The sequence below is a fragment of the Arachis stenosperma genome, chromosome 3, assembly GCF_014773155.1.
Source record: "Arachis stenosperma cultivar V10309 chromosome 3, arast.V10309.gnm1.PFL2, whole genome shotgun sequence".
NCBI lineage: Eukaryota > Viridiplantae > Streptophyta > Magnoliopsida > Fabales > Fabaceae > Arachis > Arachis stenosperma.
In genome coordinates, this window is record NC_080379.1 from 103,179,569 (window position 1) to 103,200,831 (window position 21,263).

The 21,263-nt window shown below is 32.3% G+C and overlaps 1 protein-coding gene across 1 annotated transcript; it reads left to right on the top strand.

Moving 5' to 3' along the window:
- Positions 1-12,914: 12,914 nt before the first annotated feature.
- LOC130969432 (isoamylase 1, chloroplastic) lies at positions 12,915-20,793 on the top strand. Its single transcript, XM_057895151.1, has 18 exons — positions 12,915-13,534; positions 13,765-13,947; positions 14,317-14,412; positions 14,497-14,649; positions 15,151-15,242; positions 15,360-15,501; positions 15,599-15,706; positions 16,660-16,745; positions 17,222-17,293; positions 17,381-17,504; positions 17,879-17,965; positions 18,493-18,585; positions 18,862-19,020; positions 19,303-19,386; positions 19,460-19,540; positions 19,625-19,707; positions 19,777-19,894; positions 20,045-20,793. Exons 1-18 carry the CDS (start codon positions 13,157-13,159, stop codon positions 20,306-20,308), a joined length of 2,403 nt encoding a protein of 800 aa, XP_057751134.1. The 5' UTR covers positions 12,915-13,156; the 3' UTR covers positions 20,309-20,793.
- The last annotated feature ends 470 nt before the right edge of the window (positions 20,794-21,263 follow it).

A 21,263-nucleotide genomic window follows, 5' to 3' on the forward strand; every position in this document is an offset into this window, starting at 1 on the left:
AGGTGAGTTATATTGCTTGAAGTGATTAAATGGTTGAAATTTTCTGGTTTTTGGAGGAGATGGATTTCTTTTGACAAACTGATTTTTGTTATAATTATTCCTCTTTGCAAAAATATTTTTACTAGAATTTTTGAAACTCTTTGAATTTTTCGAAAATGAGGTTTTGTTGTAGAAAATTGGTTTCTTGAAAGCAGCCTCATTTTTCGAAATGTAACCCAAACCTGGCCGGTTTGAGCTCGGATCAGTTCTTGGTGAAGGCTCAGTTTCACTTGTGTATACTTCATCACATTTTTCTTCAAGAGTTAAAACATATCCAATACCATATTTGTTAGATGTATTTTTTGTATTTGATGAAGAAGCCACAAACTTTATAAAGGAAATATTGGAAACTGCATCTTCCTTGGCTATGTAGCCTAAACCAGATTTTTCAAACAATGGTCTTTGACTTGCAAGTAATTTGTCCAAGTTACTTAAACCTTGAGTAAATTTTGCTAAGTCACCATTCAGCCTTTTAATCATATCATTTAATCTTTCATTTTCAGCAATTAACTCATGAGAAGGATCCATAATGTTCTTTGCTTTTAATTTTTCAACTTCAGATTTTAAAAATCTGTTTTCTTCAATAATGTCCAGAGCACATTCAGTTTCCTTCACTTTTTCTTTCAAAAAATCATTTTCAGCTCTTAACACATCTCTTTCAGATCTGCACTCATTGTATTTATCTAACAGTTTTGATGTATTTAAGGTGAGATTATCAATAATAGCATATAAATCATCTATGGTTAAATCATAGTAATTTACCTCATCAAGATTGTTGTTTCCAGCCATGAAACAATCTTTGTCTTCACCTTCAGATTCTTCTTCTTCATTTGAGTCATTTTCAAGATCCTCCCAAGCTGCCATAAGTACTCTCTTCCTTTCCTTCTTTCCTTTGTCCTCCTTTTTGAGCTTTGGACAGTTTAGCTTGAAGTGTCCAGCTTCCTTGCAGTGATGGCACGTCACCTTGCTCAGGTCAAACTTGTGGTCCTTTGAACTTGAGCCCTTGTATTTGCCATTGTTCTTCATCATCCTTCTAAATCTCCTAGCAAAAAACAAAAGCTCATCATCTGAAATACCATCACTAGACTCACTCTCTTTCGGTTCTATCTGAGACTTGAGGGCTATTCCCTTTTTCTTTGAGTCTGTGTTTGTGTGTGTGGCTTCATAGGCAAGGAGTTTTTCTCTCAGCTCATCATAGGTTATGGGACTTATGTTGTTGCTCTCGGTTAGGACAGTAGCAGTGTTTTCCCATTCTTTTGTGAGGCTTCTAAGGAGTTTTCTCACCAAGGTTTGTTCTGCATAGTTTGTACCCATAGCATCAAGGTTGTTGATTATGATTGAGAATCTCTCAAATGCTTCATCAATGCTTTCTCCATCCTTCATGCTGAACATCTCGTACTCTTTTTGCAACATATCAATCCTCATTTCTTTGACTTGTTTAGTGTCTTCGTGTGTAACCTGGAGTTTTTCCCAGATTTCTTTGGTTGTCTTGCATCTAGACACCTTCCGGTACTCTTCAAAGCTGATAGCACAGTGAAGAAGGTTGATTGCTTTAGCATTCAGCTCTATCTTCTTCTTGTCATCTTCGTTCCACTCAGCTTTTTTTTTAGAGTCACCACTCCATCAGTACTTGTTTTTGTTGGGATCTTGGGACCGCTCACAATAATCTTCTATATGTTGTAGTCAATGGATTGGATGAAGATCCTTATCCTTTCTTTCCAGTAGGAATAGTTCTTCCCGTTGAAGAAAGGTGGCCGGTTGTTTGACTGGCCTTCAGTGAGGGTGTATGCAACTGTGGTTGTCCCCAAGTTGTTCGCTATTGGATCTTTGCTCCAAGCGGTTAAGCTTGATGCTTGAGACCTTAGCTCTTGATACCAATTGAAGGTTGTGGTAGGCTTAGAGAATGGGGGGTTGAATCTATGCCTTCCTTTTAAGTTGTTGTTATGACCTTTTAAACAAAACTTTCAATTCTGATTTTGTTTGAACTCAGCAGTAGAAATTTATGAGACAATTTATTTTTGTCTCATGAATATCAGAAAACAGAACACAGCAGAGAAGAGAAAAGTTAACACCAGCATATATCCTGGTTCGGTTGCCTTGTGCTATGCAACCTACGTCCAGTCTCCTCCACAACAATGGAGGAATTTCCACTCTAGTTAAAAGTATTACATACACCAATTTCACACTCAAGTTATATCCTAACTTGACATTAGCTATGCTAACACCTAACTATTCACTCTTAGTGCTAACCCAACTAAGAAAGGGATACCTAACAAGTACAAGATGCAAGACACTTAAGTAACCTAAAGAAATCCGAAAATAACTCTAGGCTTTTCTCTCAAGTATATCACTCACCCTTTTTTCACTCATGGCTTTTACTTGAGCTTTCTCACAATGCCTTTTCTCACAAGAATTACAGAAAGATATACTTAGAAAAGTACATTACAATCAGTAAAACATGAAGGAGAATGACTTCATCAACAGCCTTTGTGCTATGCGAAAAACCAGATTAGCAAGCCTCTTATTCAGTTCTTCATACTGGCAGAATGCACCTTTGATTAGGTTACACTGTCCAGTTAGTTGAACTCTCTCAAAGAACACTTCTCAGAACAAAACCTTAATACTCTGGTTATCTCTCCTTGCCTTCTGAATGAACAGCAAGCTTCTTTTATCTCCTTACATTTTCTTGGTTCTTCTTCTAAGGTCAACACCTTGAGCCTTGAGCTTCACCAACCCACAGATTTACTTTTTTTTTTCCTTAATCCCCAGATTAGAAACTTTGCTTCTGACTTATTTATCTTGACCGAAAGCCATAAGGCAGCAACCACATGAGTCTTCCAATAGTCAACTTAATCTGAGCCCTTGAAAACCAACTTGGTTCCCAAGTCATGTTTAAGACTGTGGATACACAGCAGAAAAGAACAGATACTAGCTTTCCTTTGTATCTCATTTCGGATAGAGCAGAGAGTTGGGAGGAAGAGAAGAAGATCTGATGCATGCAAGAGGAAATGGGTTACCTTTAACCTAAGCTTGATTTGGTTTGAACTTGGTGATTTGACATCTGCCTTTCAAGCTTAATCCTTCTCTCTCTTGCTTCTTTGGTGATTAGCTTAGGGAAGAAGCTTTTTCTCTCTTTCTAACTTTTCTGAGTTTCTGACCAACTCACAGAGGTGAACGTTGCTTTTGGTTATACAAAAGAGAGGGATTAGCTTTTGTAAAATCAGATCGGGCTTGGATCGGGTAGTGATATACTTGGCCCGTTTTGATATCTTTGGCTTCTTTCTTTGCTTTTTCTTGGGCTCTTAATTTTGCTTTCAGCCCAACATCCTTGTTGATTATTTTTTCATTCCATTTTGGTTATACAACACTCATCACATTAGCAACAAAAATTTAGAATAAAAAAATTTTAACAATAACTTCTAATAATTAAATAATTAATAATGAAAAACACAAACTTTTATAAAAACTCAAAAAATTCATAATCATAACAAATTTCAACAAAAACTTCTAATCAGGTATTTAACAAAATTGTAATTTTTTTGGGTCACTAAAGTTCAGGAATCTTTTGAGAATGAAATCATGTGTATATTATTAATATATGACATATAGTTCACAAAGCAAGAGCTCCTTTACTATTTTCTAAGACCAAATTCACCATTTTTACACCAACAATTGTTGTAACATAGATCATGAAGATTATTGTTAGACTATTACTATTCTGAATCTATCACATACCTTAAAGCATGATTTTCAATATCTACAACATAAACGATATTTTTATTTGCATTATAAGCAATGCCCTGGAAATAAGAACAGAAAAAGTAATATATCAATATTGAGATTGAAAAACTATAGAGTAATCATCATTCTCAGTTCCTCAAAACGATGGCATAATCAATCTAAATCCAAATCACCATTTTTAGTTCCCAAATCACTATTTTCAGTTCCTCATCACTTGCGACGGAGAACGGAGAGGCGAGCAGAAAGGTGATTTTAGCGACGAGCCAGCGACAAAGACGAACCATGCAGTAGCAAGGAGAGGAACACGAGTGAGGGAAGAGCCGAGCAGTTCTTACCCTAGAGGTGAGCAACAGCGAGGTGAGCAACAGCGAGGTGAGCAACGGTGAGGTGAGCAGAGGCCGAAGACCGAAGAGGCGAGCCAACAAGATGAACAACGCAAGCGACGGTGAGGTGGGCGACACGAACGGCGATGAGGTGGGCGACGTGAGCAATGGCGATGTGTCCAAACAGAGATTCCATGGCGAGGAGAAGACGGTGATTTGCTCTGACAGGGTTTTTCTCACTGAAATTTGGGGGGAGACTTGTGAGAGAATGAAGGGGGAGGGGAGCAGGTTCTGTAGCTGTTGTTTTTTTCCCTCTCAAAACGTTGTCGTTTTAAGAGGAAGTAGCGAGCCAGAGCTTTAAAAAACTGGGCCAATTCATCCAGTTCAATAATTAACCATCAGTTCGATAGATTTTTTACTGATTTTTTGTAGAGTATTTTGGGTGTCAACCGAACCACCGGCCAATCCAATTTTCAGAACATTGATTAAGACAGAGGTTGGGAGATTGAGACTCAGTATCATGTTTGTTAGGTTGAGATCGAAACTAAAATTTCAGTCCTAGGACTCAAAATTTCATTTTCTTTAGTACCTCCAAAAAGTGAAGACACAGGGGATTGAATTTTTTGGTGACGGAGACAATTTTTATCCAAAATACCCTCAGTCCAACTTGTTAATTCCAAATTTATCCATTTTGTGAATTCAAAATAGGGCTCATATCATCTTCTCAGACCAAACACTTCCAAGCATAGAAGATTCCTAGGTCGAGTTGCTACCCCATTGCCGCCGCTAGGACCTCCTCCTCCTTCTCGTCACCATTGCAGCCACCATCAGTTAGGTGAGTCGCTATCGCACTTTGAAGTTTGTAGCGTGAGTAGAATGACGATGGTCAAGAGAGAAAGAGAGGAGAGCAGAGGCACAACTTTGAGGGAAAGTGCATAGCAGAACAGCAACAGCAATGGCGAGGTAGATGTAGAGGTGGCGAACGATACAACAAGATGACCCTTAGGAGTAACTCATAGTGCGATTAACAAGCGTCCGAGACACTGTAGCACACCTTACTTGATGGGATTGTTGGCGTTGTTGTTAGCGACGGGGTTGACCAGATGATTCCTTCACTTCTCGGTTTGAGCTCAAGAAAAAGGAAAAAGGAAATGGAGCTTGTTGACAATTGAAACAATATTTGGATTAGGATTTCATTTTAAATATAGAGATATTTTTATAATTTCAAATATTTTAATCTCTATTTTTATTTTAAACCAAACAGAATATTAAAACATAATTTAATGTTATACATTTTTACACCAAACATAATATTAAAATTTATCTTAATTTCTATTTTCCAATGTCAGTTTCTTTTTCAAACGCTATCCAAGATCTTTTAGTATATGATGGTATTATCACTATAAGCTTGGAATTCAGATAAAATAAAATCCAAATCTAGGTCACTAGGAGATTTTTTCATTCATGCACTCGTAAAAATATTCACGGCTTTAGTATGTGCAAATGTCAATGCTCAATAGTCAATACCCAATAATGGAGGCAGTTTGCACAAGCTGCCACAATACAATATAAATAAACATAAATATGTCAGAGTATGCACGCATGCTTATTATGGTAAGTTTCTGCTCTAATACAGGTCATAGCTCATGAGTCATGACGTATGTCATCAACACGATAATTAATTAATGATGTTCTGCTGTCAATTAGTAGAAGGGGTGCAAAGCCTCTAATTTTGAAAACCTGTTACTACTTACAGTGTTATACAAAAACATACATACATTATCAATTCTTATAATTAATATTAAGTTGTCTAAATCTAATCTTTTGAATAATTTATAGCAATTACTCTTCTCTCTGGCCTCCCTGAAGGCTTGAAGTGGACTTTCTTAAAACCATTTGACTGCATGAGGAAACTTATTTGAGCATGCTTAACCATCTCATTAAATTAGAGCTCTTCAACTGCGGGTGGATTGAGTTAGCTTGTCAGTTGTCACCAGAGAATCAAAATTGAAAGAACAAATTGGCCTTTTTTTTATAAATTAAGAAAATATCAAATTGACTCAACTCATCCCTGTTGAAGAATTAAATATATTGGTTGTGTGACTTGCTTTATTTTATTTTTTTTAAAGATAAATTAACAAAAAATACTGAATAATTTTAGCAAGTTTTAGCTAATTTAAATGCAAGTAAATTTTTTTTATCATATATATTTTCATACTAAATTCTAAAATTCTAGTTATATATATATGAAGAGTCAAATATGTGAATTTATATCTGTTCCACCTAAACTAGCTTAACTTGCAAATTATCTGCTCCGAACTAAAATGATTTGCTTATAAATAAATTATATTTTTACTGGTTTGAACTTGCTCATTTTATGCACGAATCGAGTCAATTCACAAGTCGAGACTATACGTTAAATAATAAATGCATTCTATCTTTTTCTTTTTGAAAATTTCTTTAGTGAATAGTAGAATTGGATGAAGAGTAAATATTTTCACTAAATTTATAAAAAATATGTGAATTGCATATGATAATTTTTTTTGTTAAATTTTTAAACTAAAAAAAATATTTACTCTTCATCAAAATTTTTTTAACTTTATCATTGTGTATTTGTGTTTTTAATGGGGTTGGAAAGAAAGTGTGCCTTTTGCCGAAGCCGTTTGTGGCTGTTCAACATTTTGTGTGTAATTGTCCCAACACAAGAAAATTGGCCTCTTTCAACCACTTTAACTTTAACCAAACAAAAATAAATATTGGGCTTTCAGTTGTATTATTCTGATAAAGCAGTTATAGAACAGGAGATTGCACACACATATATAATGGAAACACCATACGCAACACAAGAAAATTGGGCCTTTTACAACCACTTTACCCAAACAAAAATAGATTTATTGGGTTTTGGGTTACAAAATTTTGATAAAAATAGTTAAAACTTGAAAGAATAGCTTGGACCAAAAATATAAAAGGTTAAAAGTGTAGCTGATTGTACATCAGTACGAGTGAGTGAACAGTTATTTAAATATAATTTAATTAGGATTTGAAAGAAGAATTATGACAGCGAATCAGCTAGGTGACCACTCAGATAAAGACGTCTATTTTATCTTTTGCTAAAGATGTTTTTATATTGTGTTTTAATTAGATTTTGTATAATTTATTCAATATTCCTCATCACATATTATTAAATTTTTCAAAAGATTTTCTTTCCAAAAACAATAAAAAATATTTAATTTAGACTAAAATAAAAAAAATAATAAATTAACTGTTAGATTTTTTAATTATTTATATAAAAAAATATATCACATTTATCAAAATATATATATATATAACAAACTCAAGCCTCTTAAAATTTTTACAAATAAAAAAATAATTAATTTATATTTGTATAATATATAAAAAAATTACTATATTATTATTATTATAAATTAAAATTCACTAATTTAAATTTTTTTTTCATTTTTAATATAAGAATTAGAAATAAATAAAATTTTTATAACTAAATATTGTGTAACAAAATATATATAATATTAATTAGTTCTTAAAAAATTTTAAAAAAAATAGTTTCTTTTATTTTAGTAAAATAACTATTTATTAAAGTAGATAAATTAATTATTTTCTTCTCATATACAGTTTTTTTAAGACATAAAAATAATTAATTAGAACATTGGTTAAGATAATTAAAGTCACTATTTTATTAAATTTTTAATTTAAAGAGAAATCCTAGTTAATTTTGGTATGAAAATTTTGAATTTGAAAACATTGATACAAATTATGTTGAATTTTGATTTATTTTATTCTCATTTAAATTAATCACTACATAAGTTAAAGTTCTATTTTGAAGTTATATTCGAGTTTTAATCTGATTTTTAAAATTTCAATTTACTTAGTTTGATTTTTTAACTTAGGTATCCGTGACTCATATTAGGATTTTAAGTGTTTAGTTGAAAAAAAAAATTAAGGTAAAAAAATTCAATTATCACATCAAATAGTCGCTAGAACGTATAATGTAGCAGTCGTTAGTCCATCTCAACATGTCGTTAACAATTTTGTGAGACTGTGACAAAAATAATACTAAAAACCAACGTGAGTCATAACTATTAAGTTGGGAGACTAAATTGAGTAAATCGAAAATTTTGAAATTAGATTGAAATACGAACATAATATCAGAGACCAATAAGTATTATCTCTTTGTTGACAATTAAGTTATTTTAATGGTAATTAAGATCTAATAATGATTTATAATAATAAAAAAGCAGTCTTTTGCAACAATGAACCTATAGTAGTAGTTAGGGGTGTTCATAGATTAAATCATATTCATAAATCCACAGTATTTATGAATATCTGATCTGTAATTTGTGGATATGATCTGATCTGTAAGATGATCAGATTGGATCGAATCGGATCCACACTCTAATCAGATAGAAGTAAATATGTTTAAAAAAATCGGATCCACACTCTTTTTATTATTATTATTATTATTATTATTATTATTATTATTATTATTATTATTATTATTATTTTGTACATTAAAAAATAACAGACCAAATTATTGCCATAACATAATAGAAGTATGGAAGTTTATCATTTTTCACTAATAGAGAAAATAAAATTCTTTTCAATAGTTTATTTAACGTTTAGTAGAATAAAAATAAATTTTATTAGAATAAATTTTAGTACGAGTTTAATATTTTTATTCATCATAAAATATTTATAGAATTACTCGTAGATAAATTTTAGAAAAAATAAAAAAAGCATGATTTTTAATTTTATTTTTAAATAAAATTTATTTTTAATTTTAAAATAAATTCTATTTTTATTTTTCAATAATATTAATTTTTACCGTATATAATTATTCAATTATTTTTTAATCATATAGAAATAAATTACTCTTAATAAGACTTTTTTGTGTTATTGAATTATTTTTTAAAAAAAATAATTAATTATTAAAATATTTAAACTTTTCACAACAAAAATAATAAAAGAATTATGAACAAAAAAATTAACCATCATGATAATTTTTTGTATTTTTATTCATATTTTAATTATAAACATAAATATAATTTGATTATATTATTTATGAAATGTGACTATAGATGTAAATAAAATTCGGTTATATTACTTATATATAGTTTCATTGTATTGTATTTGTAACACCCTACCACACAGAGCCTTATGCTTAAGTCGTAAAGTAGAGGTGGCAAGGTATTACGACCTCTAAAAGAAAATGATATGTACATAAATATAGTTGGATGAAATCATATCTAGAAGCCTTGAAGGATAAGCTAAACAAAAACGATAAACAGAAAATCGTGTCACACTTGCATGGATATTCGTAAGACGGACAAGTAAAATCGAAAGAAAACTGAAAACATATATACATATCAGAGTTCCATAACTCATATAGCAAGCTCTAGACTCGACTTGCGAAGCTAAGGCCGGCCAGAGTATATAATTATATATATATATATATACAACCCAAAATAAAACTCAAACCACAAAATAAACACTTGTATCTCCAAGTCAACCTCTAGGAGGGACAAAACACAAATATGTACATGTGGAGATTCTATAAACATATATACGTAGCATAAAACAAAGTATGACCGTCTAAAAGATAGTTCTTCGCTTGTAAGGAGGGTCTCCAGACGCTCAACGAGGTGCCTCTCGACCTGCATCTGAAAACAATAACATAGTATGGAGTGAGAACCAAAGGTTCTCAGCATGGTAAAGGTGCCCGCATAGTTAATATAAAAGGTCTCAGAAGAGCCAGAGGTATTTGTAGAACTTCGACACTCAGATTTCATCTTAAGAATTCAACTAAACCAGAAATTAGGTAAGTTGTCTAAAGTATTCTAGTTCTGAATCTAACTTTAACCTAAAAATTCACATTCTGTCTCCTCCAATCCTCCGAATTACTGGTGGAACAACCCTCGTCATTCCTCCGAATCACTGGTGGAACAACCCTCGTCATTCCTCCGCCAGACAAGAGGCCTCTTAGTTGCATAGACAAACATTACAGACAAGAAAAACACAAATAGAGAAGTATTTACAGCAAGTAGAATAAGTAGCAGATAAGCAGAATTTAACAGTTAAGCAAACTGAAACAATGCACACTCAAACAAAGCAAACAAATACATATGATGTATGCCTGTTCTATGGCTGATGAGTCTCATCTATCGGTTATACAGCCAACCCGACATGTCCTGGTAGTTAACCATTGGATAGTCCCTCTGTGCGCGCCCATGGAGTCAAACTCCAAGCTCCAATATAATATTTCATGGAGTCACACTCCAAGCTCAATAATATAGTATTCCATGGAGTTAAACTCCAAACTCAATAATATTCAATATTCATATTTATATGCATGCCCATGGGGGATCTGGGAAGTTAAAGTGCCCGGTCACATCTTGCGACAGAGAATCAACAAATAGTCTCAAATACACAAGCCACATAATAATCTCTTTCCTTTTTTTTTTAAAATAACACCTCAAATCAAAACTCCCATTCTTATAGAAACTTTGATAGTATTTCCTCTAAAACTCAAATTTCTGCCACCCTTCAAGGGTCCCAACTATCAAATCAAACACCTCTCAGTCCTTCAAATCATTTCCAATAGCAAATTATTTCAAAATCAAATAAATACCAATATTAAATCTTTTTCCAAACCAACCAACTTCAACATCAAATTATTAACAACAGCTAAACTCCACATTTTATTTCATATACACAATCCATCAATTATACGTTCAGTTCATTCTTATCTTAAGATCTTCTAGTATAAGTTTTCACGTGACATTAAACATTAATTACGAGAAATTAAAACCATACTTTCGTACGGAACCAAAATATTCAAAACTCCAGAGAAGCTTTCTGACCGAGCTATCAAAGAAAAAAATGTCTAAAATTGTTTATGCCTCCTAAAATTCCTATTGGCTAAACTCAAGGAGTAGAAGAATTACGTTACTGTTAACTTTTACCGATCAAAAATGATGCCAACGTGTAGAGAAGAAAAATATAAATATTTTTATCGAATTAGATTTTTTATTGGAGTTACGAATCGTAAGAAATCAAAGTAAAAAATTTGATGGGATTATATTCTCTCTCTTTCTCTCTCGGTTACGTTCTTCTTTTTTTTTTTCACCATTCTCGTTCTCATTCTTGTTGCTTTATATAGTAATCCTTTGTTAGCGTACATATATATATATAATCATTACTAGAAGGATGATATTATTATTATTATAATTATAATATCTGGAGTACATTAATATTATATATATATAATGATAAACTTTAGTGAACATATTTATATATAATGAATTAATGATTGAAGCATATATATATAAACGAAAAACGAAAGCATAAACTAGGTAATCGAAAATAGGTAAATCAAATAATAATAATAATAATAATAATAATAATAATAATAATAATAATAATAATAATAATAATAATAATAATAATAATAATTTATATATAAAGTTAATAATATATGAGTTACTAATTTAAATAATATTAGTAACTTAAGGGTGAAAGGTATTCGGTAAAGCATTAGCAAAGTTAAACTCAGGAAAAGGTATCGATATTTACTCATAGCAGTAAATATCGAACTCGATAATAATATTATTAACTAAACTCTATTTCTAAATTAAAATATCAATTACTCAAATTAAAATATACATATAAATTTCATTGCTTATAAATTACTAGAATTATATTTTTAATTATGTAAAATATTTCATCATAAATATATATATATATATATATATATATATATATATATATATAAGAATATGAATTTGATTGAATTCACATAGTTATAAAATTAGTTCTATTATTGATAATAAAATAATTTTTAAAAATAGAAAACTCTAATTTATGAAATAAATTATAACTTATTTATATTTATGTTTTTTAAAACTGAGGGTCGCTACAATATTGCTTATAAAGTTAGATTATAATTATGACAATAGAATTATTCTGGTATTTTTATATGTGTGACTAATTAGTGGTGTTAAAATATTACTCTTAATTATAAATAAGGTTTATAATTTAAAAAATCAAAGACTTAATTAAAAAGATACGAAAAAGATGATGTTAAAATATTCTAACTCTTTAAAATAAAAATATCCGAAATTCAATTAAAAATTATTTAAAATTTAAACTCAATAAAAATTTATATTCAATGTGTTTTGTATTAAATATATTTAATAACCTATTATATTATATTGGTTGAAATTATCTTTTATAACGCTAATTTTCTAATAACACTTTATTAGAAAAATTATTTTTTTAGAATTTTTAAAAAATTAATTAATATTATATATATTTTATTACACTACATCTTGTTATAAAAAAATTATTTATTTCTAATACTTATATTAAAAATGAAAACAAAATTTAAATTAGTAAATTTTAATCTATAATATAATAATAATATAGTAATTTATTTATATATTGTGCGAATATAAATTAATTATTTTTTTATTTGTAAAAATCTTAAGAACTTGTTTTATATATATATTTTGATGAATGTGATATATTTTTTATATAAATAATTTAAAATAAATCTAATAATTAATCTATTTATGTTTTTGGTTTTAGTCTAAATTAAATATTTTTTATTATTTTTTAAAAGAAATTTTTTTAAAAAAATTTAATAATATGTGATGAAAAATATGGAATAAATTATACAGAAATTAATTAAAATATAATATAAAAACATCTTAAAAAAAAAAATGAAATAGGGTCTTTATGTTTGAAGGGATCAAAACAAAGTAAAAGAAAACAGGGGTGGCCCACGAAAAAGCTTGAACAAGAATGTTGTTTGTCTCCGCTCAGAAACTAGCAGATATGTCCGTCCATCTGTCTCCTTCTGTTTCATGCGTATAATCATTTCGACTATGATTACGATTACGATGATATTAAATATAAGGAGTCACAAGTGAGTGACTACAATCCACACCTTCCAAATCGGGATTAGAAAGAAAGTCTTGTTTCCCTGCATTGCACTCCTTGTGTTTGATGAATGTTCAACTCCACCACTCTCATTCCCAATGCCAGTGTTAATGTCAATGGGGTGCTTCACTCTCACTCACAATGCCTCATGCTCCCTCTTACCCTCTTCTCAAAGGGTGCTTGAGCTTCACTCTCATTCCAACTTTGGAGGGAGGATTAGAGTTACTCTTACTCCTCTCAACACGAGGGTTTCCAAGAACCTCAATATCACCACTTGTGCAGCCGTAGGGAATGGAATTGAGACCGACACAGCTGTCGTCGAGAAGCCTCAGTTGGGTAGCCGCTTCCAAGTTTCCAGGGGATACCCCGCCCCGCTTGGCGCCACCCCACAAGATGGTGGGGTCAATTTCGCCATTTGCTCTCTCAATGCTGTCTCAGCCACTCTCTGTTTGATCTCTCTATCTGATTTGCAGCATGTAAGTTCTTCCTCTTTCTTTCTTTCTTTCTTTCTTTCTTTCTTTCTTTCTTTCTTTCTCAGTATTTCACTTTTTGTGTTTGAGAAATGGAAACTCGAAATAAATCAGTTCAAACCAATTAGACTTAAATTTTGAACACGTAACTTCAAAATATATTCTCAAAACCTCTGCTTGATTTCACAGATTAGTCTGTTGGTCTCGATAGTTTCAATTTTCTTTTTGTGCTGTAGAATCAAGTGATGGACTGCATTCCTCTTGATCCGTTGATAAATAAGACTGGAGGTGTCTGGCATGTATTCCTAAAAGGAGATTTTAAAGATATGCTGTATGGATACAAATTTGATGGCAAGTTTTCTCCACAAGAGGGACACTACTTTGACTCTTCTCGTGTGGTGCTGGATCCTTATGCAAAAGTTAGTAGCTCTACACTCTTAATTATTTTTAAAATGTTATATATGTATATCAAATGTTACTCAAAGCACTAGTGAACACTCTACACTGAATAGCAATACATATCCACTGCTAAATGAAACGAAAAAAAAAAAGAAAAAGAAAAAAGAAATTCCCAGCCAAAACACTTCCTACGAATTTCCAGAATAATGTGCCAAGATATGGGATTAGAACCTCATAGTTTTTAACCACCCATTTCATCCAGATTCCAGCCACACTTAGCATTTGCTACATACGTGACAACTGTATCTTCAAAACAAACTTGTGCAAAACTAACAAGGCTGCTTAGCGTAGCTTTTTATTAATTTAATAATGTAATGCTCATTGTCTAGGCAGTAATAAGTAGAGGAGAATTTGGAGCTTTAGGACCTGATGGTAACTGCTGGCCCCAGATGGCTGGCATGGTACCTTCTTCTGATGATAATGAGGTACTTTTATTTATTTTATGGTTGTTTACTCAAACTTTTCCAAAAACTAACTTTCATACACTTATTCTTTCTGGTATTGTTTAGTTTGACTGGGAAGGAGATTTACCACTGAAGTATCCACAAAAGGATCTTGTTATATATGAAATGCATGTGCGAGGGTTTACAAAGCACGAGTCAAGCAAGACTAAGTTCCCCGGCACATATCTCGGTGTAGTGGAGAAGCTTGACCACTTAAAGGTGAAGTTTCTTAATATTTTTCTTTTAAAAATTTTTTTGAAGTGTTCCTTGGGGCTTTTCTTTTTACTGGTGGATATTCTGTGTAACAGGCTGGTATACTGTTAGAAGTTATAATTTCAATAATTTATTCATTTCTTTAGTGGGAAAAGTATATTGTTGATCTTTTATGTGCTATTATGTGAATTGTAAAGAAATTCATGAAAAAAAGAGAATTACAGTACAGCTTCCTGACTGTTCTCAAATGGGAAGTAGTATTAAATCAAATACACAGTGCCCAGCACGATGATTGAGTCTCCTAGCCTTGGTGACTTTGTCTGTTATATTACTGTTGTATCAATGCCATAAATTGAAGGTATGTAGATATTACATACAATTTAATTTGGATTTCATTATGTTTCTCCTTTGAAGTGTATATTAAATCACTGCATCAAAGAAAGACGAATGCCGTAGCTGTTAACTAATTCATAATAATGTGTTAATTTCAAATTATTCATTTTGCAGGAGCTTGGAGTAAATTGTGTAGAATTAATGCCATGTCACGAGTTCAATGAGCTGGAATACTTCAGTTACAATTCTGTACTAGGGGACTATAAGTAAGATTCCTTAAGTGAATCACTTAGGCTCTATACAATTCTCATTTTAAGTCCCCTTTTTTTCTTGAAGAAATTTATTTCAAGAGTATGATAATGCTGTATCTTTCACTTTTTCAGGGTGAATTTTTGGGGGTATTCAACTATCAATTTCTTTTCACCAATGATTAGATACTCATCTAATGGTATAAGAAATTGTGGCCGTGATGGAATTAATGAAATGAAGTTCATGATCAAAGAGGCACACAAACGTGGCATTGAGGTGACCAGGATAACATTTGATTTCATTTGGTCAATTCTCGTTTATTTTATCTTTTTCAGAATTAGATTATGTTTTTATTGCTATATTACTGGAGCAGGTTATCATGGATGTTGTTTTCAATCATACAGCTGAAGGGAATGAGAAGGGTCCCATTATTTCTTTCAGAGGTGTGGACAACAGTATTTATTACATGGTAGCGCCTAAGGTATACTTCAATATTTTGTTCTCAGCTTCACCTAATTGGTTGGAATATTTGAAGCCATGGAGGATCTTAAATCTTGACTCAACTAGTTAACAGTGGTCTAAAGAGGTTATTTTGTAACCTCTTTTTGACTTAGTTAATGTCTTGAGTGGCTTACTATATACACTTAAATATTTACCAAAACTCCTTTTATGAGTGTCCAAAAATGTTATATGATATGTATCATCTTTTCAGAATCATCTACTTTTAGTTTACAAGAAAACATTTAAGGAACGATGCGGTATTCTATTAGTTCTAGTTTCTTGATATTGATTCTCATGTAGTTGAGGAAAAATGGTTCTTTTGTAGGTGTGTGAATTCATGAAAATTAGACTTAACGCACCTGATAATTCTCAGTCATGTTGCTTCCAGCAATTGGCCTCAGGTTCTGTCGCTAGAATTTGTTTTTGGTTCACTGGATATATGCTTCTTTAAGAAACCACAAACATGGGGACTAGAGGAAGTAGTATGATTGTATTATTCACACTGATGAGACTGGATCTCAGCTCACAGATGAAGAGAAGATAGAAGAAAATGTGTGTCAAGCAAAGAGAAACAGGGCACTATATAGCAGCCCCACTCTCCCAAGCCAACTCCCAAATTTAGCTTCCTCCTCTTTCCCTTAACAGGAAATACACACACAATGTGTACACACCCACATGGAATCATGGCATTCCCTTTGTTCTCAATTTCTGCACAAGTTAGTTAAGAGTTGAGGATTCAGTCAATTTTCCTACTCCCTGTTATGCTTAATTCCAAAGCTGTACCTGAACCATTCGTGCTTGTGTACCTGTTTGGGGTATTTATCCTTAAAGCTAACAATTTCCTTTGTGACTATTTGCTAACCTATTTACACCTGCAAGTTTTGTTTTTTAGATCATTTTTAATGTTAATTTGGTCTATTCTCACATTTTAAGGGGGAATTTTATAACTATTCTGGATGTGGGAACACATTCAATAGCAACCATCCAGTTGTGCGACAATTTATCGTGGACTGCTTAAGGTACTGTTACTATGATTATCAGTGTGTTATATTTATATGAAGTTATTTCTCATGGATCTGTTTAAATTATTATAAATTTCTTTTTGAATATTATATCTCAATTTTTTACTGGAAAACTTTCTATTTAGTTCTTAGAAGATTGTTAACTTTGTGCTCATGGGCATTTCTTTGTTTCTAAATTACCTCACCAAAGATATACTGCATCTTTATACCATAATTTGAGATTTAATAACACATGAAACAATTTATTGAAGTTATTAGAGAATATGTAAAATCTATACCTTACAAACATACCGCTCGAAAAATAATTTAACTTACAATGCTACCTTTCACTTATAGACAATTCCTTTAGATTTATATCATAGGTTAAAATTATTGAATTCTGGCCAGATTTCATTCAAGTATTACCTACTATAGGGTTTACAAGTTGTTATCGTACGGATTGAAGGCCTAACTATATTTCTGTTATGCAACAGATATTGGGTAACAGAATTTCATGTGGATGGTTTTCGCTTTGATCTTGCTTCAATTATGACGAGGGGAAGCAGGTTGTGTACCATACTTTTACTCCAATATTTTTTCTAGAGACTGCTTCATACTAATGTTCTTATTTTCCTTTCCTTGTTTGTCATCAGTCTCTGGGATGGAGTTAATGTATTTGGGGATCCAATAGGTGACTTGATGACAACAGGAACTCCCCTCGGCAGCCCACCGTTGATTGACATGATCAGTAATGATCCAATCCTACGTGGAGTGAAGGTTTTTCTACTTAGATTATACCTTTGATTACTAGTACAAAGGTTGATTTTACTTTGAGGACTTATAGATTTTCATTTGTCTAAGTAGATGTATATGGCAATTAAATCGGGTAAGATGGGGAACTAGGTTATAGAATTTATTAACTCTTCTTGGATGGAATAAGTTAGACAGCATTCTTAGGTAGCCCTTCCTTCTAGGTGCTATTTCTCTCTTGCTTCACCTGGATTTCCAAATGCAAGTAGAAAGGTTTCCTTTGACTTTTCATAAAATATTTTGATTGGTTTATTTTATTTATTATTGACCTTACATATTAGCATTCACTCATTTGGAAGCAGGTAACTAATATGTGCAGTTTCTTAATTTCCTCTTTCTAGCTTATAGCTGAAGCGTGGGATGCTGGAGGCCTCTACCAAGTTGGCACATTCCCTCATTGGGGTATTTGGTCAGAGTGGAATGGGAAGGTCAGTGCAGATACATAAACGTTGTCTTCATAACCCCATCATTATGCTGTGACTGGAAACTAAGAAAATATGGCAGCACAACATCAAATGGTTAAATTTATGGAAAAGAGAACTTGATAGTGCAACACTGAAATATCATAATTTTATCAATTTTACGTCATCATATCACATAAATCCTAACTAATCTTGTGGCTTGAAAAGTGAGATTCCAGAGTAACTGCATCATATCTCATTTGTTTCGGAAGTCCTTTAATTTGATAAACTTGTGAACACCGAAATGCATGTAAACCTTGTTTGTGATTTATATTTGTCTACATTTGCTTATGATTTATATTTGTCTACATAATCTTTTCACCATTTATTTCCGGATCTATCCTTAATGGTGGATTGGTAGGGTCTCTGTTAATTGGATTATTAAAAACAGCATATCAATCTTGACTTTTTCAAATGTTCAAACACAGAAAGGTTTTGAACTATGGGTTCAACATAAAAGTATTCCATTAATGAGCAATTCTTGCATTTTGCAGTATAGAGACACAGTACGCCAGTTTATCAAGGGTACTGATGGCTTTGCTGGAGCATTTGCTGAATGCCTTTGTGGCAGTCCTAACTTATATCAGGTTTAATCTGTTGTCTCTTATGACAATTGTGTTCCTTTTTTGGCTCTAAACTCCCTCCTAATTTTGCATGATTGCTATATGCTATTATTAGTATATACTACCTACTAAATCATATTAAATATCCTAGTTGTTTGGCTTCAAACTTTGTCATTAAATGTATACTCCAGGGATTAGTATCTAGTTCAGCTGATTTCATTGCTTAGGTCTTTTGTTGCTATCTTTTCTTTTGTGTTTGTGCTTTTGTCTGGTTGACATTAAGGTATATCTTTGGCACAGGGAGGAGGAAGAAAACCATGGAATAGTATCAACTTTGTATGTGCGCATGATGGCTTTACTCTGGCTGACTTGGTGACTTATAACAACAAGCATAACTTGCCAAATGGGGAAGACAATAATGATGGAGAAAATCATAATAATAGCTGGAACTGTGGTCAGGTAGATGTTAAAGAATTGTTCTGAGAGTTCATCATAAGATTATTTCATGGCTCTGAACACCATTAATATTTCAAAGCACGGCCAAATATGCTACTGTTAATATTCTGATATACTTTCATGTAGATGGTAACATACTAGTATGTGAATCTAAATTGTTCCTAGCTGCTGTTTTGCGGTCTTGTCATAAGAATAGTTGGAGATTGAAGCTTATGCTGCAGCTGTATGTTGAAGTTAATACGAATTTTGCATCAAATATTAATTCCATTTCTCAAACTACTGTAGGAGGGGGAGTTTGCTAGCACCTTGGTGAGGAAATTGAGGAAAAGGCAAATGCGAAATTTCTTTCTCTCGCTCATGGTTTCCCAAGTAAGGCCCAGTTTAACAGCATATTGATAGTTACAGCAGGAATTCTGTTTACTGACTTCTAGTTTCTTATCAGGGAGTTCCGATGATATATATGGGGGACGAATATGGACATACCAAAGGGGGAAACAACAATACCTATTGTCATGATAACTACGTGATTCTCTTTTCTATTTTCATTTTCTCCTTTTGATGTGCATCCATCATATTATTAATTCCATTGAGTTCATGCTTTTTGCAGCTTAATTACTTCCAATGGGACAAGAAGGAAGAGTCCTCGTCAGACTTCTTCAGATTTTGCCGCCTTATGACTGAATTCCGCCAGTGAGTACCATTTTGCTTTCTTATTGGTATCTTGTATTTTTCATATATTCTAATAATGGAATCCTACAGGGAATGTGAGTCACTGGGCTTGGATGACTTCCCAACAGCGGAGAGGCTGCAGTGGCATGGTCATTCTCCTGGAATGCCAGACTGGTCTGAAACTAGCCGTTTCGTGGCCTTTACCATGGTACAATTATCTTGTTGCCCACATTCAGTGTCACCTAGATGCTTTTTAAGTCCTTATTATGCACCACAGTGCATGGCTATCTATATTCATTGTTGTGATACTGCATTAGTAATAGCTTCTTACCCTTAATTGGAATGAACATGAACCCAGGTGGACTCAGTGAAAGGAGAAATTTACATTGCTTTCAACATGAGTCATTTACCTTCTGCGATTACGTTGCCAGAACGTCCTGGATACAGATGGGAACCATTTGTCGACACGAGCAAGCCTGCACCATATGATTTTCTCAGTCCTGATGTTCCTGGAAGAGAGATTGCAATACAGCAGTATGCTCAGTTTCTTGATGCCAATTTGTATCCTATGCTTAGTTACTCTTCCATCATCCTCTTGCTTACTCCTGATGGAAGTGCGTAGCTTGGAGATTCGTTATCCTTTCTAGACACATTGCTCCCCCTGTAATTAGCAATATATGAATAATAATCAAAGTGGAGATTTTATAATGCTTAGAGGAATCTCCAACAGAAAGGGGAAACATCAAAGCAGAGAAAGAAGCTGTACTTATTGAAGAAAAAATGGATTTGGTGGGAAAAGTGAACTATTTGTATTTCCATCAATTCAATTGATGTGATCCTGCTCCAAGTTTCACAAATTTCAAGTATTGAATTAAATAATAGTGTAAAACAATTTTATAATAAGACTATAGATCTGGCCATAGTGATGTTGATTTTATCAAGAAAAAACAAGAGTATGTAACTGTAGTTTGAGTTCGTACTCCCCTGACTTCTTGCAGGACTTGCTTTGACTTGGGTAGTGTTCAATGTTATGGTTATACAGTTATATGAAAATAATAGGTGTATACACTATATTTCTTAATCTTAAGAGCCAAGAGACGTTTTTCTGTTTGGGTAATGCAGCATACCCATAAATTGAAATACCTTAGTTAGGATTCACATAAATGTCCAGATTACACGTTTGTTAGGCCAAGGAGAACAAATTTATAAGCGTTTAATATAATCCCTGAATCGTTGATCATTAAAGAAAAGCAAAATCCATGAAGTTATTAATTATGTTCGGAGTATAATCAAAGAAATTATTTAGAGGAGAATCGAGATTGCTGTAGCAAAATATAGCAAGGGGTTTGATGAGTTTCTAAAACTAGTTTTTTTGAAGTGATATTTATTTAGAGTTTTTATATTGTACAGATGCAAATTTATATAGTATGTCCAGAGATTTTTTTTGGGTGTTTTTTTTTTGACACGTTCTGAAAAATGAGCATTTTGTCTTATAAATGAAAGATGACTTGCAGCTTAAGCTTTGGACGGAGCTTGGAGATGAGTGGTACTGACTTCCTCTCATAAATACATGGGTA